Consider the following 26585-nt stretch of genomic DNA (forward strand, 5'->3'; position numbering starts at 1 on the left):
ACCCCGAGGCCTTCCAGATGGCGAGCTAAATTATCCCGGCCCGGACGATCCCGCCTCCAGCTTTGCACCGGCCCCGCGGTGTTTCTCCCGGCGGCCCCTGCGCCGACGGCTTTAGAGACTTCCGGAGCGAGGTGACGTCCCAGGGACTTTCTGCGCACGCGCGCGTCGGGGGCGTGGGCTCGAGGGCGGGGAGCCGCGCCAAGTTGGTGAAGGGAGACCCGGGCAAGGCCTAGGACCGGCGGGTATGTGTTCTCACTCTCGCCGCCCGGCCGTAGCTGCCTCGGGAGACCTGGGCGGGGAGGGAAGGGAAACCATTCCCCAGCGGTAGGGAAGTTAGGCCCGCCCGGCTGAACCTGCTCATGGTCGTTTTACCGCCCACCTCTTCCAGCTGACGGATGAGGACGCCGCAGATAATCGATCGATCTGGTTTCAATTGTTCTGCTGTCCCTCTGCACGTGTACAGTATGTGGACGCCCTCTGCCCTGATGTCTTTGATGGGCACCAAACTGCCTTGTCCATGGTCTGGCCGAAACTCTTCCTTCAGTCTTACCGGTTTCCGTAAAAGGCCGTTTTTGTCGTTTGCTTAATTCATGAATTTAGGGAGGAGTCATTAGATCCTTCACTTCCTGTTATCCACAAACACTACCCGCTGTACTTTGAGAGCAAGTCCATTAATCAAACTTATTTACTACTATGTTTAAAACTCTTCGCGGACTTAAAAAATATGAATATTTTATGGTTGTGCCTGGGTGTGCAGGAGCTTATGGAGGCCAGAAGAGGGCATCAGATCCCCTGGAACTGGAGTTTCAGACACTAGTGAGCTGCCATGTGGGTGCGGGGGTGGGGGAACCAGAATCATAGGTCCTTTGCAAGAGCAGTAAGCGCTCTTAACTACTGAGCCATCTTTCCAGCCCTACTTTTTTCTTTCTAAAGAATATCTTTTATTTGTTCTTTTCATCTATCCATACACGTAAACAATCCATCTTGATCATATGCCCGCCAACTCTCCGGGAATTTCCATTGCAAACTCCAAACTATGGCTTCTTGGGTTCTGTCCCCACCACTGTGTGTGAACCACTACATTCTTCTGATAAGTCCAGCTTGTTCACATTTTAGGAATCAAGACTTTCTGTTTCCTTTACCTGATGGTCTCTGCTCTGAAGTCTACATGACTAACCATCAGATGCCTACAGTTATTTTTCTGACTCTTCAATTCTTGCTTTATTTCATTCAACAAGTACTATATTGGATTAATTAACATTTGTCCCTTCTGTACACAAGACAGTGTTCAGGATAGTGAAGCTGCATGGTGAACCAAAGGAAGCCTTTGGTCTTTTGGAGCTGAAGTCCTAAATGACCCTTTCAGGATGATGACGGGCACTGTAGTCTGACATAATAGCAGAGGAGGAGTGGTACAAGTTGGGATCAGAGAGGCAGGGACAGATTATCTGAGTAGGCTGAGACTTTGGAAAGTCCTCCAAGTAGGTAGTTAAGCATCAGTAATTCAGGCAAGAAATGCTGGAGCCTTGCACTGGGGTGATGGGGAATGAGGTTCAGATGGATGGCTGACTTTAAAAGGAAGGCAAAGGTTAGGGTCTGGTGTGGTGGCACCGTGTTCTGGAAGTAGAGACAAGGGAATCTCAAATTCAAGACTACTAGGGGTTCAAGGCCAGCCTGTACTAGGCAGCAAGTCTCAGAAAAATTAATTTGAAAAATAGGGGCTGGCAAGATGGCTCAGCAGGTTAGCACCTGCTGCATAAGCCTGATGATATGAGTTTGATCCCTGGAGCCTGTGTAAGTGTGGAATGAGGGAACTGACTGCTGAAAGTTGTCCCCTCTCTTCCACATCCATGGCAGGCGTCTAGGCTCAAGTAGACACAAAGTAGATAAAATGTAACTAAAAGGAAAAAAAAGAAAACAGTTTATTGGTTATAGTGTATCCATTTCAGTGAGATTTGGCCACAGTAGCAATTTTGAAATTTTGGCTCTGAGATTTGAGAACAAAAGAAACAAAGCCATAGTATCACTGGTATTGGTTGATTTGGGAAGTACATAGTGCTTCCCTGCTATTATTCACACAGCATTTTTTCCTGGCTTGCTTCCTAATTCATGTTTCTTTGAAAATGCTATGGCCTCAGAAAGGCTTTTCCTACCCCTTTTTAAAGAGCCTTTTCACCTGCCTCCTTACTCTGCTTATTTTTCTTTAAAATATTAAATTTAAAACTTTTAAAAAATCAGTTTATTGCCTTATCTTTTCCACTAGATTGTGAACTTTAGAGGACAGACTTTTTCCTGTTGCATTTACTGCTCTGTTCCCAGTGTGCAGAGGGGTGCTCGGCCAAGCATAGTTGTCACATAAATACTATTGAGTGAGCAAGTGAGTGGGATAGCTTGGGTTATGTGGCCACTGCTAATTTGCATGACTGATTAGCTTCATGTTTGCTTCAACCAGTACCCAAAGAGTTGAGCATTGCATTTTCTCTCTTCTGTCTCAGAAGCTACCTGACTGAAAGGAATCTGCCCCACTGATCAACCCAGATGCCTTCTTCCACTTCACCAGATGAAGAAGATGGCCTGGAGACCTGCGTTTTAAAGTTTTCTGACCTGGATTTAAAAGAACCAAATCTTATTAACCCCAGCAACAGTCTCAAAGCAGAGTTAGATGGCAATACAAAGAAGAAGTACTCATTTGCGAAGAAAAAGGTAAAATTGCTGTCAGTGTTTTCGTGATCGTGTATATAAAGTTAGTGAAGTACATACAGGAGTAGATTACTGAGCTTGCCTTCCACCTCACAGTGTGGTCTAGTCTAGCGGCATGTCGCCTTGGAACTACATGTTATGGTGGAGTATTTGAGGATACTAGGTCCTGGACAGGAAGGATGGATGTCTTTCCTCACTGGGTTGTAGAAAGAATCCCAGGAACTCAGCACCCTAGTGTAAGGAGAACTGACAGGTAGTAGGGCAGCTGGCGTCTAGTGAGGCTGTTACTGAGCCCTGCTGCTGGTGGGGAAAGAGTTTGGTCTCATCTTGCCAGCTCAGTGCTTTAAAGAAAGGACAGAGCCTCGCAGGATGCTCCAAGGCCACTAGGAATACCATGACTGGGCTAGAAAGAGGTGGTACTGATGCCCTTTCAGCACCATGTGTTTTGATGTTGCTGAGACCATTGGCTGAAACTCCGTTTTCTTAAACGCAGGGCTCCAGAGGCCCATCGACAGGGAAATGGCTGGCTAAGGAGCTGAGACCTGGCTTTCTCACCTTCAGCCTGTGGTCCTCTTAAGGAGCCTCTTTCTGGCTCTACGTCAGTGAAGAATAAATATCTCTGTAATTTCCCAGCTGCCACCTTCCGTCAGTTTCAGACAGATTTCCTTGAAAATGAAATTCAGAGGTTACAGAGTCCTTTATCAATATTATTTTGCAATAATTTCAAACTTACAGAAAAGTGAAATACAGAATTTTATAAATGATGCACACACTGGCCTTGTCCAGAGGTTCTGTTCATACTCACCACTTGTCTCAAATGCAGAAAGCTCACCTGGTTACACAGAAACTGAGCTGGTTCCAGTGCCCACTCCCTTGGCTTGGTTGCCACACCTTAGTCCTTCTTTTTTGGCTATGTAGCCAAGGCTGACCCTGAACTCGTGCCTGCCTTCCTAGAGGTCTGAGTGCTTGGTCTTTAAACTAGAACACTACATTTTTCTCTCAAGTTCTGGTTGTTTTGTAGATGGGCCCTCAGTTTGGTTTTGACTCATATTCCTTCCGTGAGATTCAGAGTTGGCTTTCTTAGGAAGAATATCCAGGAAGAAGTGCCCGTTCATTTTGCCACATTCCCCCAGGTGCTCCCCAGTGCTGATGCTCCTGTTCCTGACTGTGTTCATTTTAGTAATTGGCAGGAACTGTCTGCTAGGTTTCCTCACTGTAAAGTGTTTGCTCACTGTAAACTTTCCTTTTTCCCATGTAATTCATCCGTGGTTGGGAAGGGAATAACAGTGCCGTCTCCTTTTCCTCTTGCCTGTCTTGAAGGATCAACTGTAAGAAACACTAAAACGGTCCTAGCTTGTCATTTCAGATGCCCACCCTGCATACTCCAGGTCCGGGCTTGCACAAGATGAGGAAGGTCCATCAGTGGTGCGCCTCATCTCTAACACAGCCCCACAACCCATGTAGAGGTGGATGGAGAGGACTGACTAGTCTATAGAGTTGCTCTCTGGCTTCCAAGCGTGCACCATGGCATGTGCCCCTCTCCCAATTATCATATAAAGTTTAAAACTTTTGAAAAAGGAAAACATACAATACATATAAACTAACAAATCAGAGAAAGCAGGAAAAAATTCAGACTTAGTACTAAGAAAAAATACGCAAATAAAAATAAAGTAACATTTATCTTGCTTTTGAGGTGGGGGGATAATACTTAAAATATTGACAGTAAAAAATTAAGTACCAATAAGACTTAGGCCGTTCATCTGCTTTGTAGTTGAGAGCATGCACTGACACAGGAGCATGGTTTCAAACTTGATACTTTTTGATCCACCCATTTTCCTTCTAGACACCTGTCCTAGATGGATAAGTGATGAAAGGAGCGTCCGCTCATGCCAGTGCTTGTGCTCACACTGCAGATATTGGGGGCCCCTCCGTGGGTTTCAGTTGATAACTAAGAGAGTTTTGTGTTGAACTTTGTAACAATGGCCATAAATCATTCTTATGAAGACCCTGTGATACTCAGCTGTAGCCGCCATCCTGCACAGTTTCTGGGAAGGAAGGAGACGCAGAGAAGTCAGGTCCCAGCAGCGCTGCAGTTAGTGCCCGGGACAGCAAGGCCCTGCTGCATTCCTTCCCCTTTCCCAGTGTACCTAAGGTGTCACTAGGGCCACACTGCCTCAGCCGTTCTGGCCAGGGCTTTCACATAGGGTGTCAGGAACATTTCTCCAGGAAAAGCTTCATACTAAACTGGAAAACTACTTATATTGCCATGGTAAGTAGTTCTCCATAAGTTATGATTTCCCTTTTGAAAAGGAACACTGTCTGCTACTTGCAGTGTGCTACTTACTAATATTTACCTGACATTCAGATCCTTCAGAATAGTCTCTAAAATGAGTTAAAAGATTTGAATATTTTTGAAGTTCTTGATATCTTTGTTAAATAATCAGGAGTGTCCCAAAAAGAGGAATATATACTCCTTCTGGTAGTATATTTTGTTGTTTTATTTTGCCTATTGCAGAGTCAAGGCATCTTACAGAAGACTTTATATATAGGTAATAATTAGTAATAACTATGTAATAGGAACTTTAATAGATAGCCACAAACTATTACTAGAGTAACACAATTATAAACAACTATCTAATATATTAAATGATGTAAGTGTTATAGGGAAAAGTTAGAGAAGTTTAAAGAGATTTCAGCTTGTTCTCTGACTTACGATGGTCAGAAAACGTCCTCGTTCATCAATAGGTGAGATCTGAAGACGTGAAGAATGACAAACCATACGGATAGTGGAGGGAGGAGAATCCAGTGCAAAGGCTGTAGGTAGTACAGAAACCTGCATGCTGTGTTCGAGCCAAAGCCAGGAGGCTGAAACAGGATGGGGTAGGAGCAGTGGAAGGAACCAGGTTATCGGAAGAGAGCCTCTGGGGAATTTAGAGCAGTGGAGTGATACCTGGTCTAGGTTTTTGTTCATGTTTTTTGTTGGTTTGTTGCTGTTTCAAGACAGGGTTTCTCTGTGTAACCCTGACTGTCCTAGAACTTGCTCTGTGGACCAGGCTGGCCTGGAACTCAGAGAGCCACATGTCACCATGCCTGGCTTGATCTAGATTTTAAAAGAAGTATTTCAACTGAATGGAAACTAAATGGTGATGAGTATGGAAAGAGGGAGGCTAAGAAGCTCTTACGGTAACCCAGGGAAGCGTGATGGCGGCTTGGGTCAGTGGAGTGGCAGCCAAGGGAGGGATGGCTAGGTGTCGGGTGTACCTGGAGGTCACATTGGTGGAGTGGCTGTAGGGTGTGGCAGAGAGACTTGGGCATGTTCTGATGATGTTTTTATTTGTTTTTGGAGGCAGTCTCACTTTGTAGCCTTGGCTGGCCTAGAACTCAGGCTGGCCTTGAACTTACAGAGATCGGTTTGCCTCTGATAGGATTAAAGGTGTACACTACCCTTTGCTTTGGTTACATATGTGTTGATACCTTTGCTCTGTGTTCCTCCTCATTTGTCTTGTAGAAATTCCTAATGTATTAATTGTGGTGGCCAAGGTTCCAGTAATAAATGGCCTCACACCTGTAGTGGATAGAGCACATTAGGAGTTTGGACTTGGGAGATGGGAGATGAGGCATCTTCAGTAACACACAGGTTGCAAGAACCCAGCCTGGTGTTACCTCTGCTGGCCTCAGCACATTTCCGAGAGAGAGAGAGCACACATGGGAGGTTTTTATGGACCAGAAGTGGAGTTGTCATGTGTCATTTCCATTGGGAAACAGTGGTACAGCCTTAACTGCAAAGGCTAGTTTCCCAGGAAGAAAGGAAAGTGGATTTTGGTGGCTGAATAGTAAGAGGTTGTTACTTTAGAACATTCTTGCCAGTTTCCTAAGGGGTATTTATCTGCTTTGGGCTGTAATTGCCTTAAGCGTCTGCTTCAAACAATGGACATCTTTTCAGTTAGATAAGATATTGGTGACTTAGGAAAGAAGAGTGCTCCAGACACCAGGCTGAGCATAAGCCAGGCTGGGAGAGCAGAGGTGTTCAAATAACATTAAGGAATAGTGAGTAGACTGGTTCATTTGAACTAAGATTGTAAAAGAAATAGTAAACGATGAGGCTCGAAGCAGGATGGGGAAACATTCAGGAGTCATTGTGTTTCTGTTCTGTACTAGACAAGGACATAATTCTATTATGTGGTTAACATTTATGTAATTCTTTGATTTACATTTTCCAAGTAGAAATTTGGACTGAATAACTTCCTCACATTTGTTTTCAAAGGTAAATAGCAGGGCCAATATTTCCAACTAAGTGGAAACATGAAAATAGGAAATGTTATATCCAGAAAGTAAAGAAATGGCATTTAGCGGGAGTGCCGCAGACTGATGTTAGATGAGGCCTCTGCAGCGAACTCGGAGTGTTTAAAAGGGGTCTGACAGAGCAGCAGTTCTCAGCTTGGGGGTGGCATACCAGCTGTCCTGCATACAGATATTTAGATTATGATTCATATAACACTAGCAAAATTACAGTTACGAAGTAGCAATGAAATAATTTTATGGTTGGGGTCACCACAGCATGAAGAACTGTGTTAAAGGGTCACAGCATTAGGAAGGTTGAGACTACTGTCTTAGAGGAATCATAGTAACATGGCACCTCAGGGAACACTGTGGAGAAGGACTCTCTGGAAGGTGGAAGCAGTAAGGTGTCCAGGTTTGCCCATGTCCCTGACATGGACAGAAGAACATTGGGTGTGGAAGACCAGGGTATGAAGCCATACCTTACCACTCCAGTGTCAGTGTATGGGTTGCTGAAAGCAATACAAGCCCATGCTCTTGCTCTTAGAATTCTTCGTAGACTGGCAGGATGCCAAACTAGAACCACCCCCCTACCCCCAAAAGTAATATAAGAGATTGAGTGAAACTTTTGTTACCCGAAACCTAAGGCTCTTAAATAATGATGTTGTTTAAAATGTGAATTTCAGGCCTTTGCCCTTTTTGTCAAAACCAAACAAGTTCCAGCACCTTCTTTCGAATTTAAAGGGAAATGGTGGAGATGCTGTCAGCAGCTGTTTGCAGACCAGACCAGCATCCACAGACATGTGGCAACACAGCATGCTGAAGAAGTTGGCCAGCAGACTGCTTCTGTTCTGAAGCAGATAACTGCAGCACTGAGTGCTTCGCAGAGTCTTCCATCCGCAGACAGAAAGAGCCCTCCTAAAGACCGTCTCTCTCCTAGTCAGGAAGTGTCTGCTTGGCTCCCTGATATAAGCCGCATTCGCCCTGATGAGCTGAGCAGGTACGTTTTTTATTCTGTGTTTGGTTTGCTCTTAAACTACTTTCCAACCACAACAGTAAACTACAGGTAACCCACAAAAATGGGCAAACTGAGAAAGAGCAGCCATGGCAAATACAGGGGACACAGTGAAGCAAGCAGAATGCTCAGTCCTTGCTGGTGAGGGTAGAGATGGCCCCACCACTCTAGAAGAGAGTTCGGCAGGTTCTTTTAAAATTCAGACACCTTCCTAGTGATCCACTCCTGGGTATAGAACAAACAGAAATAAAAACATAGGCCCACAAAAGCCTAAACATGAATGTTTGTGGCAGTTTTATTGGTAGTAACAAAGTATTGGAAACAACTCATTATTTTGTCTGCTAAATAAAAATAAACTAGTTATATTTTAAAATGATAGGGACTCAAGAAATGGTTCACTGGGGGCAATGCTTACCATGTAAATATGAGGACCTGAGTTTGAATCCCCAGGATCCATGTAAAGCCTGGCATGGTAGTGCTTATGGGCAATCCTAGTACTCCTACAGCAAAGTGGGAGGCAGGGACAGAATCCCCAAAAGCTCACAGGCCACTGTGTACCAGTGTTGGGTACACAGCAGTAAAGAACAATAGACCTGTCTCAAACAAGGTGGAAGGTGAGGACCGATACCCAAGATTGTCCTCCGACTTCCACATACACATTGTGGCACCCATGTGCCTGCCTACATTCACATGTGAACACATTCATACCATAGACACACATCATACACACAGAGATTAAAGAAATAAAAATACTTTAAAGAGACGAAGTGGAAACAACTGTAAATGGAATAGCAGGAGCGTGAAAGGAAGGATGCCGTCTGGTTAGAACATGGTGTACTGCCTCACACTTTAATCCCAGCACTCGGGAGGCTGAGGCCGAGGCAGGCAGAGCTCTGTGAGTTCAAGGCCAACCTGGCCTACAGAGCGAGTTCCAGGACAGCCAAGGCTACACAGAAAAACAAAAAAACTAAAACCAGAAAGGAACATTGTGCAGTACAAGCCATGGACAGCGGATAGCACAGGGCTGTGCGTGAATGGTTTGTCAGATCTTTATGCTGAGAGACCAGAAGCCACACACAAGAGTACCTGGAGGGTAAACCCAATCTGCTTTCTGAGGGTTTGAATGGGAACATAATGCTTGAATTTTATTGTAAGTTATACTTAGATTTAAAATGTCTAAATAAATGGAGTAGGTAAGAATCAGACAGACTTGTTTGGTCCAGGTACTGATGAATTCAGAACTATGCATCTGGACAGACAAATCATTCATCAAGATTATTGGGAAGGGCTTGGAGAAATGGCTCAGTGGTTAAGAGAACTGGCTACTTTTCCAGAGGGTGCAGGTTTAATTCCCAGCACACAGTGGGTGGCCCACAACTGTCTGTCATTCAAGGGGATCTGATGCCCTCTTCTGGTTTCTGCATGCACATGGTACACATACATGTAGGCAAAACACCGTACACATAAAAATAGTAAATGCATAAAATGTCTTTAAAAGATTATTGGAGAATACCATACTCCACATACTGAATTTTCAGAATCCAAACTTTTCCTTTGCTTTGAATTTTTTAAGTCTAGTTTCAAACTATATTACTCTCTTCTCCTAAGGTACTGATGTCTTCTTAGTGATTTAGTGCTACTGTGTGAGCATGCTGACATAGAAAGGTTTGTCTTGTATGGCCAATAATAACATGACTCAGCCAGATGTAGTGGTGCACGCCTTTAATCCCAGCACTTGGAAGGCAGAGGCAGGTGGATCTCTGTGAGTTTGAGACCAGCCAACCTGGGTCTACAAAGCAAGTTCCAGAACATATAGGCCTGCTACATAGAGAAACCCTGTCTTGAATCCCCTCAAAAAAATACCATGTCTCATAGGTAAGTGGATTATATGAAAAAAAGGAAGTAAACCTTTTTCATGGTGAGCCAGTCAAACTAGATGCTGCCTTCTGATTGAGGCTAAACCACAGTGGGCTCATTTCCAGCTTGCCTGTAAAGGGGTTAATAATATCTGACTCTTGGGTGTGAGTGGTGAGTGAGGACAGTAAAGCAGATTTGCTTTTTGTAATGTAAGAAGTCGGGCGCAGATGCTGTCCTATGTAGAGAAAGTATGGAAGAGAAGTGCTCCTTTGTTAGAATAGCAAGAACACAGGCACGAGTTACTCCATCTTTTTGTTCTCCCATTTCTGCCTGGATTTATTGGGAACTGTGGCCTCCTTGTGACTCAGATGCTCTTGCCTCTGACTTTCCTTTTGTAGTGGCCAGGGTGACGAGGACGGGGAGGTACTCCTGTATTACTGCTACTGTGACTTGGAGGACCCCCACAGGATCTGTGCCTGGCAGACAGCTCTGTGCCAGCTCCTGCACCTCACAGGCAAGGTAAGCCCTGCTGCCCACATGCCCTGCTGCCCACGTGCCCTGCACAGCCTCATCCTGTCCCCTTACCCCTGGACTGCAGGAGCTGTGCTCTTTGTGGAAGTCTTCACTCCAGGTTCTCAGAACAAGGGAAATTCTGCCTGGCATTCTAATGAAGTAGTAAGCAGCTGCTGATGTGTTATTTTCTAGACCAGGAGTCAGTCACCTATACCTAAAGGGTCAAATAGTAAATATATCAGGCTTTGTTAAAAAAACGGAACAAACCTGCTCATTGCTCCTGGAGGTTGAACCATTCCTGGGTGGTACCTAAAGGAGTGGTATGGCTGTGTTCCGATACATCTGTATGCTGACAGTTTGCTGATGGCTGAGACAGGGAAATGTTTGGAACCCAGAAGCCTCTGCATGTTGGTTTGATTCTAATAGCGCCTTTGTTTTCTGAGAATCAGATCTTTTACCACCTCAGGTACTGACGTTGTACGTCCTTCCCCTCTACGAGGCCCTCCCCTCCCTGGCATGCCTCATGCCTTCTCAGAGCGCTACTCTGCTCCAGTGCTGTTTCCTCAGAAGTACCGTGTGAAGTGTCCTCCCTCCTCTCTGCCTTTGCTGTTGCTCAAAGACCATTACGGTCTGAAAGTAGAACCTGCCTCCTCAGCATACAGGCTGCATGGGGCCAGGAGCTTTCTCTCCACTGTTGTGTTCTCAGTGCTGGAGCAGGTGTATAGCAGGCACTCTGTAAGGATCGGAGACTGGGAATAAAGGAAAGACTGCATGTTCATAGCATATCCACGAGTGTGTGTGTAAAGATGAGAGGAAGCATATTCCCAGACGGTAACATTCATCTCTGCATGAGAGGACAACATTTATTTTTGTAAAATGCCGTTTGTGGTTTATTCTCCATGTATACGTCTATTAAATAATTTTCAAATTTTAAATCTAAAGGAAGTGCCGTAGAAACCTTCTGAGGTTCTTCCATGCCCCAGTTACTAATAAACTGATAGGTCAGTGACATTTTTCATGCCCATGTTGTTTGACAAGTACTGGTTCACTCACCCCATTCAGTTCATCACCACACCCTGCCCTGCAGTGTTGTTCACATTGTAGATGGTCTTTTAAAAAAAAACCCGGTACCAGAGACTGGGGTAAAGGCTGAAAGATCAGAGAAGCAGAACAAGCCACAGCCACCACCTGTTACCTTACCAACTCCATGAATCCTCTGAGATCCTCTGAGTCTTCACCTGAAAGGGTCTCATCTGAACTGCCTTAGTTCCTGTTTCCTCACGCCTTATATACCTTTCTCAGCCCTGCCGTCATATCCTGGGATTAAAGGCGTGTGTGCTTCCCAGTACTAGGATTAAAGGTGTGTCACCGCTGCCTGGCTCTGTTTCCAGTGTGGCCTTGAACTCAAAGAGATCCAGACGGATCTCTGTCTCTCGAGTGATAGGACTAAGGGTGTGTGCCACCACTGTCTGGCGTCCATGTCTAATCTAGTCACTGACTCTGTCCTCTGATCCTCAGGCACGCTTTATTAGTGTACACAATATATCCCCACACTGCAATATCCCTCGACTCCACCTACTTCTTTTTTCCACTTCAGCCACCCTAGACCAAGTGGTAACTTCCAGACTAGCCTCCAGTTCCTAGTTGTCACCCACCATTTAGTCTGCTCTCCATGCAGCAGCCAGAATGATCTTGTTAGAGCAGCTCCAGCAGCACTGGGTGGGCTAGGCCACCTCCCTAACCCTAACAGCCTCCACTGCGGCAGGGCTGGGCCCTTGGTCTGGCCACTCCTCACACTCCAGCTGTGCCCTTCGGTTTCTTGGGACCTAGCAAAATTTGTTTTGTTTGCCTTTTTTCTAGACAGATTCTCTTCAAGGAGCACTCCCACACCCACCCTGTTTCCCTAGTCTACTTTGCTGAAGCTTCGGTTGTCCGTTTTAATGAAGCTTTCTCTGAAACCCTTTCTGCCCTCCCACCTGAACTCATTTTCCTCAGTGTACCCTCCAGGGGCATCCGTGACCCTTTCACGGCTTCCTAGCGCTCGTCTGTTTCTGACTCTGCATCTTGACCTGTGAGCTGGTGGGGGTAGGGGGCTTTACTTTTCAACAATGTATCCTAATTTCTAGCACATAGTTTTGAAAACTGGTATTTGTATTCTGAATATATATCACCATCTCTAGTCAGTGAACTTTCTCAACAAGGAAGATGACTGTTCATACAAAATGTACAGAATTATGAAATCAGTCTTATTTTGGTTTAAAGCTAGGTGTGGTGGTACATTTTTGTAATCTCATCACTCAAGAGGCCGAGGCATGAGGATTGCTGCAATTTCAAGAGCAGGCTAGGCTACATACAGAGAAAAAAAGGTGTCCGAGGTCTAGGAGGCCTTTTCTTTTGGGCCCAGCCTGTGGCACCCTAGCAGTGAGCAGTCCCGTCCACCAGGTGGCAGCAGTTTCCTGGATCACAGATCCAAATTTCTAGACTTCACAGACTTGGCCAGTTTAATGAGATACTTTAGTGCTGTGTTTTGACAATATTGGTTCTTAGGTAAGGAAAGGGGAATCTGAGTGTTTTCATCATATGACCTCAAGAAATTTGAGAATGAGCTGTGGAAATGGCTTAACAGTTAAGAATGCTTACTGCTCTTGCAGAGGACCTGGGTTCAGGTCTCAGCACCCACAGAGCAGCTCACAGCAGTTGATGTAACTGGAGTTTCGGGGGGGCCAGTGCCCTTTTCTGACTTTCACAGGCTCCTGAACACACTTATAGGAATACATACATGCAGGTACACACACATACACATAAAATGAATGGATTAATTAATAAAATTTGAGGGGATACCTTCAGACTGGAAAGGACAAATGATAAGATTTGAACCCTACGACAGTTGAGTCATGGATCCACTACTCACCAATTCTTTGATTTTTCTGCAGCCATGGCTGCCATTTCCTTGTCTGTGGACTGGAGATTAGAATGTGGAGCTCTGTCTCAGCAGGTGCTCCACAGTGCTAACTGTTGCTTGTCTCAGTTTCTTACTGACAAGGCCTTTCACCAGAGAGCATCTCTGATAGATACTGCAAGTCTCCTGAGGGAGTTCAGAGGTGACTGTCCTAGGCAGTGGATGTGCATGCATGCATTTGGATTCTGAGATGAAAATGAAATAGGAAAGGACTGGCCCGCCTACCCAGAAACAGCCACACAGAAATGTGCATTCATCCTCACCTCCGTCAGACTGTCCTCAGATGGATTTCCTGACCTTGCTGCTCAAGGCTGTCTTGCTTTGTTGTCTCCTGTTGGTTGGGGATAGGTATGGTGCCTGTGGGACAGAGATGGCTCGTGCACTCTGCTTTCCTGCCTCACACACAGGGCATGCTCCCTGGATTGCAGCCCTCTTTGTTTTCAAGACAGGGTTTCTCTGTGTAGCCTGGGCTGTCCCGGAACTTGCTCTGTAGACCAGGCTGGCTTCAAACTCAGAGATCCTCCTGCCTCTGCCTCCTGAGTGCTGGGAAAAGGTATGTTCTAGCACAGCCAGCTGCAGCTCTCATTCTCAGGGAGTCTGTGGCAATCAGGATACTTCTCTGAGTAGTTACCAGTCAGCTGGCATTGGCTTATCACATGACCTAAGAGTTGGATCAAGTGAGACAACAACTCAGTTGTCTTCTCTGGACCCTGAAAATGAGCAGCCACATATAACTTTCAAATTTGGCGCATTTATGTGTGAATAGTGGTAGCAGTTCTGGGCCTTGAATTGAATCCCTTCTCTCCATGATGTCCCAGCTGGCATTTTTTAGCACCTTGCTCTGAGGTGGCTCCTTATAAAGTTGCTCCATCTTAAACACCCACAGAATCTTGCTCTTAGGACAACCAGCTGTGCAGGCCTCCGGCATGCCCTAGACAGGCTTTCGTGTTCCATTCCCAGTGAAGTGTTTCAAAGACAGTTTCAGATTAGAGAAGCCAGAGAAGCCTAGACATGGGCACACATGCATTTACTCAGTGGGTACTGAGCCCACCATGTGGCAGGCATTGATACAGACATAGGGGACGTGGGTGAGCAAAACAATTACAGCCTATCGGTTTGGGATGGTGGCTTTCCTTCTGCCTCCATGCGGAGGTGGCATGTGCATCCCACTATCCGATAAGTTCCCTCTTTAGAACTGGGGTAAAGTCCCTTCAATGGGCTTTTTTTTTTTAAGTTCACTTTTGGTATTGTCGTACCTATGAAAGTAGCATGGAGACATCAAAGTTGAAGCTTCTTGGGCCACCTGTGAGGAAGTGGCAGAGCTCATCTTCTTCCCTAGCCTCTGGAAGCTCTGTCTACAGCCTGGGTTTAGACTCATCTCAGAACCCCCTTTGTTACTGGGCAATTGGAGCTCTGGAGCAAACAGGCTTTCCAGAGGTCTCGGTCCCGTGTTCTTGTTTGGCACATATGGACTGAATTCCTCAGCTGACCAGTGGGTCCCGCTGCTTCAGAGGGACACACATGCTGTCTTGTAAGAGCCTCTGCTCTTCCTGTTATGCTCCTTGACATGGAAGGGACCTTTAGTCTGTCCTGGGAAGACAGCCAAGCTAAGACAGCACTCTCCTCACCATCCTGTGTCTCAGATCCGGATCGCTACCGAAGGAATCAACGGAACCGTTGGAGGAAGTAAAGTGGCCACCAGACTCTACGTAGAAGCCATGCTTTCTTGCCCATTGTTTAAGGATTACCTGTGTAAGGAAGATTTTAAGGTAAGAGAAGTAGGAAATGAACTAAAGCTCGAGCAGTCTGCTGGTGTGGGTCATTGAAGAGTGCGCATAGAGCCAGACAACCCCTCCCCTTTTTTTTTTTTTTTTTTTTTTTTTTTAAAGATTTATTTATTATGTATACAGCATATATGACCAGAAGAGGGCACCAGACCTATTACAGATGGTTGTGAGCCACCATGTGGTTGCTGGGAATTGAACTCAGGACCTCTGGAAGAGCAGTCAGTGCTCTTAACCTCTGAGCCATCTCTCCAGCCCCCAACCCCTCCCCTTGAGTTCCAAGCCAGTGCAATGAAACAGGTGTGCTTGTCACTGCTTCCACTAAGTGACCATGGCCCCTCGCTGAATCAGTCAGTGCCCTTCCTGGTCCCAGTCTCCCTTCCTGTAAGGATGCTGCAGTTAGACAAGCTGGGATCTGAAACCTGGGTGTTTTGACTGGAGAGACTGTTTGGCAGATCTCTGTGGTGGACTATGGTTTCAGTAACCTGAAGTTAAAGCTGACACCACCTGAGCCGACAGCTGTGGCTCTGTCAGCGGAGTTGCTGTGTCTCAGTCCTTCAGGCTTTAGCACAGTGAGTGGTGAGCTGGCGGACACCGAGATAATTCCCAAGCTGCCATTGCTCCCCAACCAGAGCTGGCGTGCGATCACGTCAGTGGCTCAGTGGTGCTGACTTACGTGTTCAGAGCCCTACAACATAATGTTCCTGCATGTGGAAGTGGCGCAGTGAACATTATTAACATGTTGAATTATCTGGAACATTCTGGATCATAGCTTTATCTCCATTGACACTTCCTTTTTACCCCTAATTTGAGGTTTAAAATTTCAGCTATCACACTATAAAATAGACCATAATTTTTATATCTGGCACTTGTCTTTAGCTGGCAGTGGGACAGTAAACTCTGTCTTGTTTCTCCTTGGCTAGAGCAGCAAAGGAGGCGCTCACTGCTTCCCGGAATTGCGAGTCGGTGTGTTTGAAGAGATCGTGCCTATGGGGATCAGCCCCAGCCATGTCTCCTACAAGAACCCTGGTATGCTCATGTTGTAAAGAATTGTGCTTTTTGTCATAGAGATAAAACATAATAGGCAAGTAAGAAAGTTAGACATTGATCAGCAGAAACTAGTGGATCTTCTCTCTAAAATAGCCATAGGGCAGCTAACTGTCTATCCAGGATTTGAACTGGCTTCTGTGGTGCTTTGGTAACTAAAGGCTCACCTTTAGACCCATAGCACATTTTTCTCAGTGATGGTTTGGCAAGAAGTTGTTTCCTCTTTCCAGAAAGAGCAATTTGAAAGTGGTGTGGTTATTACTTGCAAATAGTTCATCAGCAGAAAGAGCATGTGGGCTTTTGTCACGGTAAGCAAATAGCTTTCACAACCAAAGCAGTGTTCTAGAACTTTCAATCCCTGCTTCCCTGTGCTTACTATAGATGACTGAAAGACATTTGTTTGGTGGGGATTTTTGGTTTTGTTTTACTTTTTACCATGAAAGTTTCCAAACATTAACTAGAGTGGGGAAAATAATAGAATGAACTTCCATATGCTTACCATGCAGCCTCAGCAGCTACTCATTCATGGCAAACTGTCCTCTCATTCCTTTCTCTCATCCTAGATCACTTTCAAGAGAGCCTCTGTGTCATGTTATTTCAGTAGATACCTCTAAAAGAAAGGTTAACAGTTAGGTTTTACTATTAACCATGGCTAAAGCATTTTAGCAGTAATTACTTGATAAATACCTTGTCAGTGAATTCCCAGTTGTGTCATGACTTCTGAAGTTTCTATTAGGATTAAATACGAGGAGCTAAGACGGCTCACTGGGTAAAGCACTGGCCACTCAAGTGTGTCCCAGTGTGCACACCTGTAACCCCAGAGCTCCTGCTGTGAGGTGGGGAGCAGGAACAGGAGACTCTCAGAGAGTCGCAGGCAGCTGACACACAGCAGTCCCTTGCAGACAAGATGGAAGGTAAACACTCAGCCTGAGCTTGTCCTCTGACCTCCACACAAATAAAACAGATCTAAGTAAGTTCTCTTCAGCGAGGAAAAAAATGTCTTTAAGCTTGTACATTCAGCTGTGCAGATTGGCTTTCAAGGATCTTAGTCCTTTGGCTTGTGGAGGTTCTCAGAGTCTGGATAGTGTTAACTGCGTCCCGTGGGGTAGTCTTCAGTTGACTGTATCTCCTGGAGGCACACTCACTTGTATATGTTTGTGTGAGTGTGTGTATGGGCTTGCAAGCATGTGGAAGTCAGAGGATAATTCGTGAGGCTCGGTTCTGTCCTTCCATCATGGGCTTCTGGGGAGAAATCTCAGATCGTGAGGCATGAAGGCAGTTCCTTTACCTACTGAGCCATCTTGCTTGCCCTGCAGATTAGTTTTGAAGGCACCCCACCATTTGTCTGTAGAGTTCCCCAGTCTTGGAATAGTCCTAATTACATCCCAACAGGGTGGTCCTCTGTTCACCTATCTCCCCTAGATTGCTCTTTAGATTGAGAGTTATGCTGTCGAGTAGAAATATGGGAGCCACGTAACATTGTTTTTCAATTTCTAGAGTAAAATGAGCTTGCATAACATGGTTAACATGTCCAAAACATATCAGTATGTATTGAATATAAAACTAGTAGTGAGATTTACTTTTTTCATACAAAGTCCTTGAAATGCAGCATGTCACACTTACTGTCACCTTCCTCAGAGTACAGTCAGGGAGTTGTCATCCACAGGTGACCAGCAGCATCTGTGCTAGACAGCTCTGGGCCCCAGCCTTGATCAGTTCAGGTTCAGTTCAGTCCCTTCTCTGCCTCCACCTGAGTGGCTGCTTCCAGGATAGCATTGCCTTCCCTCAAAAAACAGAGGGCCACCCCCTCGAAGATAGTAAGTTTTCATGGGTAAATATCAAAGAGAAGGCCAAGGGTAAAGCGGGGAGGGGGTAAGACACAGGCATCTTGGAAATAGACTCATGCGTGAAGAGATAGGACCCAGGTAGGCATGTGTCTGCTTGGTGTCCCCATCTTGGCAGGAGGTAGTATGACAGCATCTTCCTTGGTGTGGCAGGACACTGCTTGGGAGCTGAGGGGAGGCTGGCCTGGGCTGCCTTCAGCTGAAGGAGGTGATTTAAAGGGACCTCTTGTCTATTTGGGCCCTCTCTGCCAGAAGAGCAGCAGCAGTAACAGCAGCAGCAGGGAACACATTGGGCTCCCTGAAGTTCCCTGCTGCAGGGAGAAGGCAAAGAGAATTCCCATGCTCCTCCTCACAGTTTTGAAGCTCACTTTTGACATCACCGTTTTGGGACCCATGTGATGATGTGACATGGCCTGAATAGCACAGGCCTGGTTAGAGAGCTGGGAACCTAGACTGTGCTCAGGGGCCCTTTGCTCTCCAGGTTTGGAGAACTAGTGATGGTTATTGGGGTTCATGCCGAATACAGCGAGGCTCCTGTGGGGCCATAGAGCTCTGTCATGAGTGATGGATAACCGTGCCATAGCCCCCCCCCCCAAGTGTAATTATCCCACAATGCAAGGTTCACTCTAAGTTCTTCACAGGGAGTAAGATGTCTGGGGATATTTCTGTTCTGAGAGTCTAAGGCGAAGGCTCCACAGACTGGAGTCTCTTCTCTCAGCCCTCTTGTGCTTTAAGACGCCTCCATGTCTTCTCTCCTGTTGTAGAGCTTTTCTTTCTCTCTCTCGAAACCTTTTTCATGTGTGTTGTCACACACACACCCCTCTCTTATGCATCACACATTTAGATATGTTCGTCTTACCCTTGTATCAAACACACACATGCACTAACTTTCCCATAACACCGTGCTCTCAACTACCTTGGCCTAAGCCAAGGTCTTAGCCTTGAATTTGGGGTCAACTTTGTTACTTGACAATTTGAAGGCTGTAGTGAATCCTGAGCATGTTGAAGCTCCTTTGTGGACATTGACAGCAGGACCCTCTCCATTTCCTTACTCACTAGTGACCGCACAGCACACAGTGCACTGGCACTCCACATAAAGCCCCATGCATCTGGTTTAAGAATAATCCCTTATTTCTCAACTGTCGGAGCTCTGTAGTCTCAGGTTAGAGCAAGGAGATGGAGATGCCTGGGATGCTGAGATGTTTTATCCTGATCATCAGATACTGTCATTCTTTGAATTGTAATTAGTGAAAAGAGGTTTAAGTGGAAAGAAGCAAAGTCCACACTTCATCAGGTTGGGACAGTTGTGATTAGATTTTCCTGTTGTTTTAATGTAATTGTTTGGCTTGGTTTTAGGAATCCATTTATCCCCTGGTGAATTTCATAAAGAAATAGAAAAGCTTTTATCGCAGGCCAATCAGGACCGAGGTGACACTATCCTACTGGACTGCAGAAACTTCTATGAAAGCAAAATAGTAAGTGAGGCCGGAGCTGAGTGCCGTGAAAGGGGGTGTGTGCCAGCCCAGCACATGTCTCACATAGGACCTGTAGCCACATCCGCCTCCTTCCTGGACCGGCAACATCAGGGAAAACCTAAGTCCTGAACTCCCAGTCTGCTGAGAAAGTCTAAGGAAATACCAGTTAAAGACATCTGGGCACATAAAATGATTTTGTTTCCCGTGAACCTCCTCTTGGCATGTGCCAGTGACCTTGTGAAAGCTGCCACTGTAACCTTGACCATTCCCCTGGGGGATCTGTAAGAAGGGAACCCACACCCCTCGCCCCGTGTCTAGTTCCAGATCTTGAAGTTAAAGGGTGAGAGTGTGGGATGCAAACCTTGGGTAGCAGATGCTTCTTACCCAGGTGGGGTTGTTCACACGGAAAGAACCGGGTTCCCAGCAGGTACATTTTCTAATCATTTCCTTCTGTCCCTGTGTTGTAGGGACGATTCCAGGGCTGCTTAGCACCAGACATCAGGAAATTCAGTTACTTCCCTAGCTACGTTGACAAAAACCTTGACATTTTCAGGCAGAAGAGGGTGCTGATGTACTGCACTGGGGGCATCCGCTGTGAGCGGGGTTCTGCATACCTCAGAGCCAAGGTGAGTGAGCCACTGCAGGCCCAGCACACAGGGGTGCAGACAGCTCCACCCCCACCCCCTACCCCTACCCCTCCCCGCTGCTCACCCGAGCCGGCTGAAGGGTTTTCTTTACCTGGCGCAGCTCCAGCATGGGGTCTGTAAGTGTAGACCCTAAGCTGCGTAAGTCTGCAGCACTTAGCAGTTGTGAAGACTCGTCAAGTACAAAGGAGCAAGCTTAGCTGAGTGGCTCCCCTTTCCTAATCTGTGCCTGATCCCGAGAAGAGCACGTTCAGGAACATTACATGTCCCAACAGATGCCTTCCTATATTTGGGGCTAGCAAAAATAGTTAGGCATCCCAGGGTCTTAGAGGGCGAAGGGCCTGACTGCTGTCCTCACCCATCCCCCAGGAGGCGAGGTCTAGCCAGGTGGTTCTTTGACCCCTTGGTCAGCATTTTCCACACCCTCAGGAGGCCACTGGGAGCCCCTGGCTGGTGGGCACAGGTGGTGGATGCTGTGCTTGGGCATTCAACACCATGGAGCTGCTTCTAAAGTGTTTCTTTCACCATCGTAATGTTTTTTCTCTACCCAGGGAGTGTGTAAGGAAGTGTTTCAACTCAAGGGTGGCATCCACAAGTACCTGGAAGAGTTTCCTGATGGTTTTTACAAAGGGAAGCTGTTTGTCTTTGATGAGCGGTTTGCCCTGGCCTACAACAGTTCTGTGGTATCAGGTAGGTCAGCCCAGGTCCAGGTCCAGAGCCCACATTCTGTCAGGTCAGAATCATTCACCATTCTGGACCCACTGCCCAGGAAAGGCATTCTAGGACTGCCACCCGAACATGACATGGGAAAGTGAAGGTCACTGGGCCACTGTTTTGTTTCCCAGCAGCTGGAGATGCAGGAATGAAACAGGCATCGATGGTCCTGGCCATGCCTTATACTGGGTGGGCAAGTGCTTTAAAATGCAGAGGTACTGGGCCTCTGCCTCCAGTGGGATTCCAGTGCTGCCACATGCACTGCTGGTGCTGTAGGTGACTCAGCATGGCACCACACTCCTCACACTGTCACAGTGGACATAATTAGGCCTCCACTAGCTCCTGTGTGTAATGTTACAAATAACATAGCTCTTGCTGTGTCGCACAGTTTGAAAGATACTTTGCTGTTTTGTATTTCTATATAGTTGGTTTCCTTTGTCATGCTGTGCATTTGATTTTATTCATTTAAAATGATTCTTTGTAGACAGGGTCCATAGTCATTGCCAGGCTACCAGATAATCCACAGCAGCAGAGTGGAATCAGGTGGTCTGTGAACACGAGTGCACATGGGAGGGCTTGTGTGAACACGAGTGCACATGGGAGGGCTTGTGTGAACACCAGTGCACATGGGAGGGCTTGTGTGAACACGAGTGCACATGGGAGGGCTTGTGTGAACACCAGTGCACATGGGAGGGCTTGTGTGAACACGAGTGCACATGGGAGGGCTTGTGTGAACACCAGTGCACATGGGAGGGCTTGTGTGAACACCAGTGCACATGGGAGGGCTGTCTGCACTCCTACCAGGAAGCACGGCAGCTGCCTGCACACCCTTGACCCAGGACTGCTGCTCCTCTCGGGGGAAGTCCTCCTCCTCAGCAGCCGAGCTGCAGCTCGAGCAGGGCACACATGGGGTCAGGAGGGAGGAAAGGGACACCTGCTTACACGGCCAGATCAGCCCAATCAGCCCTGGCAGTCGACGGGTGACAGATGGCGCAGCCAGAGCGCCCCGTGTCCCAGGTGCACATGGGGGAGGTGGGAAGGGGCGAGCAGGAGCAGGGCCCTGAGGGTGGCTGCTGCAGCAGGTCATTAGTTTGCCTGCCGTGCTGGGCCCAGACCATTAGGAAAGGCGGGGCAGTCCTCCAGAAGGTCAGTTGCCATGGATACTACAGTTCAGTAGGATCTGAATGCAAAGTCATAGTTTCTACAACACTTGTGAATACAGACCCATTAGATAGTAAGATTTTAGTCTACTCAAATCCCTTTCTGGTCTTCGTGAAAATTATATTTATGTATCTACATATGTGCTCACGTACATTCCACCGCGTACGTGTGGAGGTCGGAGGAAAACTACAGGTGTCGGCTCCCTCCCACCATGTCGATCCTGGGGATCAAACTCAGGTCGTCATTCTTGGTATGCCTTTATCAAAGCACTGAGGAGCCATCTTGCCTGCCTACCTTGCTGATCTTTTCACTCATTATGATGGCCTGATATTTGCCTTATTTAAAATCTCAAATTACAAGTAGAAAACAAATTAGGAGCCAGGCAGTGGTGGCGCACACCTTTAATCCCAGCACTTGGGAGGCAGAAGCAGGTGGATCTCAGTAAGTTCGAGGCCAGCCTGGGCTACAAAGTGAGTTCCAGGACAGCTAGGGCTGTTACACAGAGAAACTCTGTCTCGAAGGACCAAAAGAAAAAAGAAAGAAAACAAATTAGGGATTTTATAGAGGAAATACCTGCAGGACTTGAGTGTCTGCATGTGACTGTGAGTGTGAGAAAGGCCAAAGACAGCATAGCCAAGCAAGGAGGACTGTGGTATTTTCAAAGGTGCCTCAAGTTGGCCAGGAAATACAGGCTGAAAAGGAAGATAATGAGCAGTTCAGGAGTTGGGTGGTCAAGTGTCCAGGTTGTGGCCTTCGGTAGTGGCCTGGGGTGGACAGTTGTGCATTTACAAGTTGGATGTGATGTGGGGTCATCTGTGTTCAGGTATGTAATCCCCCTGGAAAGGGAGCTTATCTCAGGGAGAGACCATGTAGTGATGGGTAATAAGCTGGTTTCAGAAGTGCTCATGACAAAGAGATGAACCTGTTTTCTGGATGGAAAAAAGAATAATGGATGGGTGAAGGTGAGTCAAAACATAGTTTCCAGAAGCCCCGCCACACTGACCCCCAACAGAGGCCTTTCCCTTTCTTAGAAGATAGGAATACTATTTTCTTTTGATCTATTTGTTCCTATTTCAGAGACAGGGTCTTACTGTGCATGTAGCCCAGGCTAGCCTTGAATTTGTAATCTTCCTGTCTCAGCCTTCCAAGTATTGGGGTTATAGGTGGTGCCACCCCACCTGACTTGGAAACATCCCCTTGGACCACAAGCGTATACTAGATTCTAGTGAACTCAGGGTTGTATTTATTGTATTTAGGAATTGGATAAGTTCTCTCTCTCTTTCTCTCTCTCTCTCTCTCTCTCTCTCTCTCTCTCTCTCCCTCTCTCTCTCTCTCTCTCTCATCTCTCATCTCTCATCTCTCTGTGGGTATTTGTGTGTGTGTGTATGTGAGAGGGAGATGTAGGGGGGGGGGAGTTGGGGAGGAGGCGGGGGAGAGGGAGAGAGAATAATAAGACTTTTTCTTCCCTAGAATGTTCATACTGTGGAGCCCCGTGGGACCAATATAAACTCTGTTCTACTCCTCAATGCCGCCAGCTCGTTTTGACCTGTTCTGCTTGTCAAGGACAAGGATTCACAGCCTGTTGTGTCACGTGTCAAGACAAAGGGGGCAGGCAGGCTTCAGGCCCCACCCAGGACAGTTTTAAAGAAGAATGTGAGTGTACAGCCCGGAGGCCACGCATCCCACAGGAGCAGCGTGCATGAGTCCCTGTGAACCTGGAGCCAGGGCCTAATGCTGGTGAGGCTGAGTGGCATCTTCAGCATTCCAAAAGCTTCACAATACAGGCTTAAGTGGCCATGTGTGGATTGTCAAGGGGACTTCCATGTTGGTCACTGCCACCATAGCAGATGGCCACAGGCAGAGGGGACAGGGAGTCCAGTGTTGGCTACCTGATCTACCCGTTTTGATTCAGAAGATGCTAGAGCCTGGAAGGAAGTGAACATTGTGGGATCCCAAGGATGTTGAGGGGAGGAGCCTTGAGCTTGGCGGCTGCGCCATGTCTCCTCTGCTGTGCGGCTGGGTAGTAGGCGTTGCTCTTGCCTGCAAACCTTTTTACTCCGGGTATGGACTCTTAAACCAGGTCAGCTGCCACCTTCCCCTGCCTCAGTCTCCTCCCCAACTGCCCGAAGAGATCTGTAATCTGTGGTATTGACCACTTTCTGCTTTGAAGACTTTACTGAATCCGGCCATTCCTTTACATGTGATCATGGCACTACTGAGTAGTTGGCCAGAGACTATGTAGCCTTCAGAGTCTAAAGTATTTACACTCTGTCGTTTCACAGAAAATGCCAGTCCCCAGGCCAGACCCACAGCTCATCTGAGAGAGGTGGCCTCAAAGTGGCCTACATTTTTCTTGATTTGGTTTCTTTGAAAGATGTCCACCTAACAGCCCTGCATTACCCAGCATCCCCTCTTTGCTTCTGAGTGTTCCCTGTAGGATCCAGATGAGCAGCAGGCTTTAGGACACCTGGGACACAAGACACTTTCTTAATGACCATTCAGCATAGCCGCTCTCTAGCCTTCTAACCTTTGGCACATGCCCTATCCCATGAGTCTTAAGAAGCACACACAGCCACACATAGACCAATGGCTTTAATATTATGTTGCAGTTTCCAGTGATGCAGAATGCAGCTGCAGTTGTGTTTCAAGGAGAAGCTGAGTGGGGCTGGCCGTCCCTGCAGCTTGGTGCCACTCCTGGGCCCATGTGCAGCCTCACTAGACACTGTCATAGTGGTGAGACCCTGGTGCCACCTCTAGTTACCCTGTACTGTCCACAGCGTTGCAGTTCAGTGTGCAGGACTTTCCCTTGTCAGAAGCCCCCTGGGCTGTGCTCAACAGCTGTTGAGCCTTGTCATTATTATAATATCGGCTGAATTCCTAAGGAAAATAATCCCCAAAGCAACAACAAAAACACTAGTTTAACTGGCACTATGGTCTATTAAAAGGCACAAGAACAACGTTTTAACATTTTTACTGACTCCCATGGTGTTAAAAAAGGGACCCAGTAGGAACGCCCAACTTAGGTTATAGAGTAATCACTTGTGTTGTTTGGCCAGAATTTCCTAATTCCGTGCCGTATGGACGTTGTGCACTGCTGTCCTTCAAAGACTTCATTTGTAGGCAAGAGCTCTGTGTGATTTGATGTGTCTCATAAGTGACCAGGCAGGCACTTGGTGTCTGTAAGCAGGGCCATGCTCAATACCACAGCCACAGTGGACTAGAAATTCACCCAGTGGTTTTGGCCTCACATAAGCCATTTGCCCACTGAGGTATCAGAAGAGGTTTTCATCCATCATGAAGTTGGCATTCAATAAAGAAAAAATGATTCTGTCTGCAGTGAGTACATCCCAGGTGTTCACACAGAGCACTCAGGAATATGTCTGTAGCCTGGGGTGGTAGATTTTAAAACTTGAAATTTCACCGTTGCCTTTTTCTCCCCCCTTCTCTTACCTGGCAGAAGGAATCCTGTGTCTTTCTGACTCTTAGAAGATTCTGCAGCTTGTCTTTCATTCTTGGGGGGAGGGAGTTTGATTCTGGAATCAGTTTGGCAGCTTTAATCTGAGGCTAAAGTTTCAGGTGGGGTGGAAAAGTCAGGATTAGCTGTTCTTCTGACTGAGCTGCTGTGATCAACCTGTAATAAAGTGTTTTACAGCACTTCCAAACTAGTTGGAAAGAGTGCCCTGTGTTGATGCGTTCCATGTTGTAAATGTACCTAAATACAAAAGCATGGCCACCGAGGGACTCCTGGGCTGGTACCGCCACTGTCATGCATCTGCAGCAAGATCTGCCAGTTGAGGGCTTCTTCATTTTAAATAATAACCAGACTGAACTTCTGTGACTAAAGAAAACTTCACATTGACCATATTTTATAAAAGGTCCAACTACAGTCACTAGTTAACCTAAACCTTAGTGCACAAAGAACTGAACCACAAGAGTTCCACGCCAGCATTTGCCTTCTGGTCTCCACTGGGGAACACAGATCATCCATAGAACACGTCCAGTTCACAGGCGTGGGCTTCCTCTGCACACTAGACACCACTACGGCACTTGGGAATGATGGGTCCCGTCAGGTCTGCCAGCCTCCTCTTCCTCACTGCAAAGGAATGGGGAGGAGATGTGAGCAGCTGTCCTCCAGTCCCGGCACACTGGCCCAAAGGTCAGTCTGCTTGTTAGGGACAGTTACAGGAAGGCTGTATAGTTTGTCTCTGGTTACTAATGGGAGTCTGTGGTAGGGTGGACATCTAAATGGCTGACCACACAGTGTCTGTCTGTCTGTCTGTCTCTCTCTCTCCTCTCTCCTCTCTCTCCTCTCTCTCTCCTCTCTCTCTCTCTCTCTCTCTCTCTCTCTCTCTCTCTCTCTCTCTCTCTCTCTCACACACACACACACACACACACACCGTTTGCCTTTGCCTACAGGGGCTCCACAGTTGAAGACTGGATCTGAGCAAAGTTAACTTTAGCCAGTCTTAAGACTGGGGTCTTAGCCCACTGAAATGTTTCTCTCTTTGCTCCTCCTGGGAGTGCCTGGCCTGCCTCCTGCCTATGTCAATAACTGAAAAATGCCCCAAATTTTCCTGCCCCCTTAATGTTTTAA

At 46.8% G+C, this 26585-nt stretch overlaps 2 protein-coding genes across 8 annotated transcripts in view; one reads left to right on the plus strand and one right to left on the minus strand.

Moving 5' to 3' along the window:
* The first annotated feature begins 19 nt into the window (after positions 1-19).
* Tstd2 (thiosulfate sulfurtransferase like domain containing 2) lies at positions 20-25656 on the plus strand. 6 transcript variants are annotated; one of them, XM_052716328.1, is made up of 11 exons: positions 227-242; positions 389-462; positions 2496-2703; positions 7665-7978; positions 10249-10369; positions 14966-15091; positions 16030-16135; positions 19354-19472; positions 19940-20098; positions 20668-20806; positions 23462-25656. In XM_052716328.1, the coding sequence occupies exons 3-11, from the start codon at positions 2539-2541 to the stop codon at positions 23692-23694; spliced, it is 1482 nt and encodes a 493-aa protein (XP_052572288.1). In that variant the 5' UTR covers positions 227-242; positions 389-462; positions 2496-2538; the 3' UTR covers positions 23695-25656. The 6 variants fall into 6 exon arrangements, with proteins under 6 accessions (XP_052572289.1, XP_052572285.1, XP_052572287.1 ...); XM_052716329.1 differs by lacking the exons at positions 227-242; positions 389-462 and adding an exon at positions 20-131; XM_052716325.1 differs by lacking the exon at positions 389-462 and having other exon boundaries at positions 128-242.
* Tmod1 (tropomodulin 1) overlaps positions 24569-26585 on the minus strand; it is a 74918-nt gene continuing 72901 nt past the window's right edge. For both annotated transcript variants that reach the window (XM_052716331.1, XM_052716332.1), the window contains one exon: positions 24569-26084. In XM_052716331.1, the coding sequence (XP_052572291.1) occupies positions 26020-26084 (65 nt within the window). In that variant the 3' untranslated portion in view covers positions 24569-26019. The remainder of the gene's footprint in view (positions 26085-26585) is intronic.

This window comes from Peromyscus californicus, unplaced genomic scaffold (genome assembly GCF_007827085.1).
Source record: "Peromyscus californicus insignis strain IS unplaced genomic scaffold, ASM782708v3 Scaffold_5__1_contigs__length_169319896, whole genome shotgun sequence".
NCBI classification, from domain to species: domain Eukaryota; kingdom Metazoa; phylum Chordata; class Mammalia; order Rodentia; family Cricetidae; genus Peromyscus; species Peromyscus californicus.

Coding starts and splice junctions, on each gene's coding strand:
- Tstd2 (XM_052716329.1), top strand. CDS start 2,539: ATGCCTTCTTCCACTTCACCAGATGAAGAAGATGGCCTGGAGACCTGC. Junction 7,979..10,248: donor CGCCCTGATGAGCTGAGCAG/GTACGTTTTTTA, acceptor TTCCTTTTGTAG/TGGCCAGGGTGACGAGGACG. Junction 15,092..16,029: donor TGTGTAAGGAAGATTTTAAG/GTAAGAGAAGTA, acceptor CTCCTTGGCTAG/AGCAGCAAAGGAGGCGCTCA.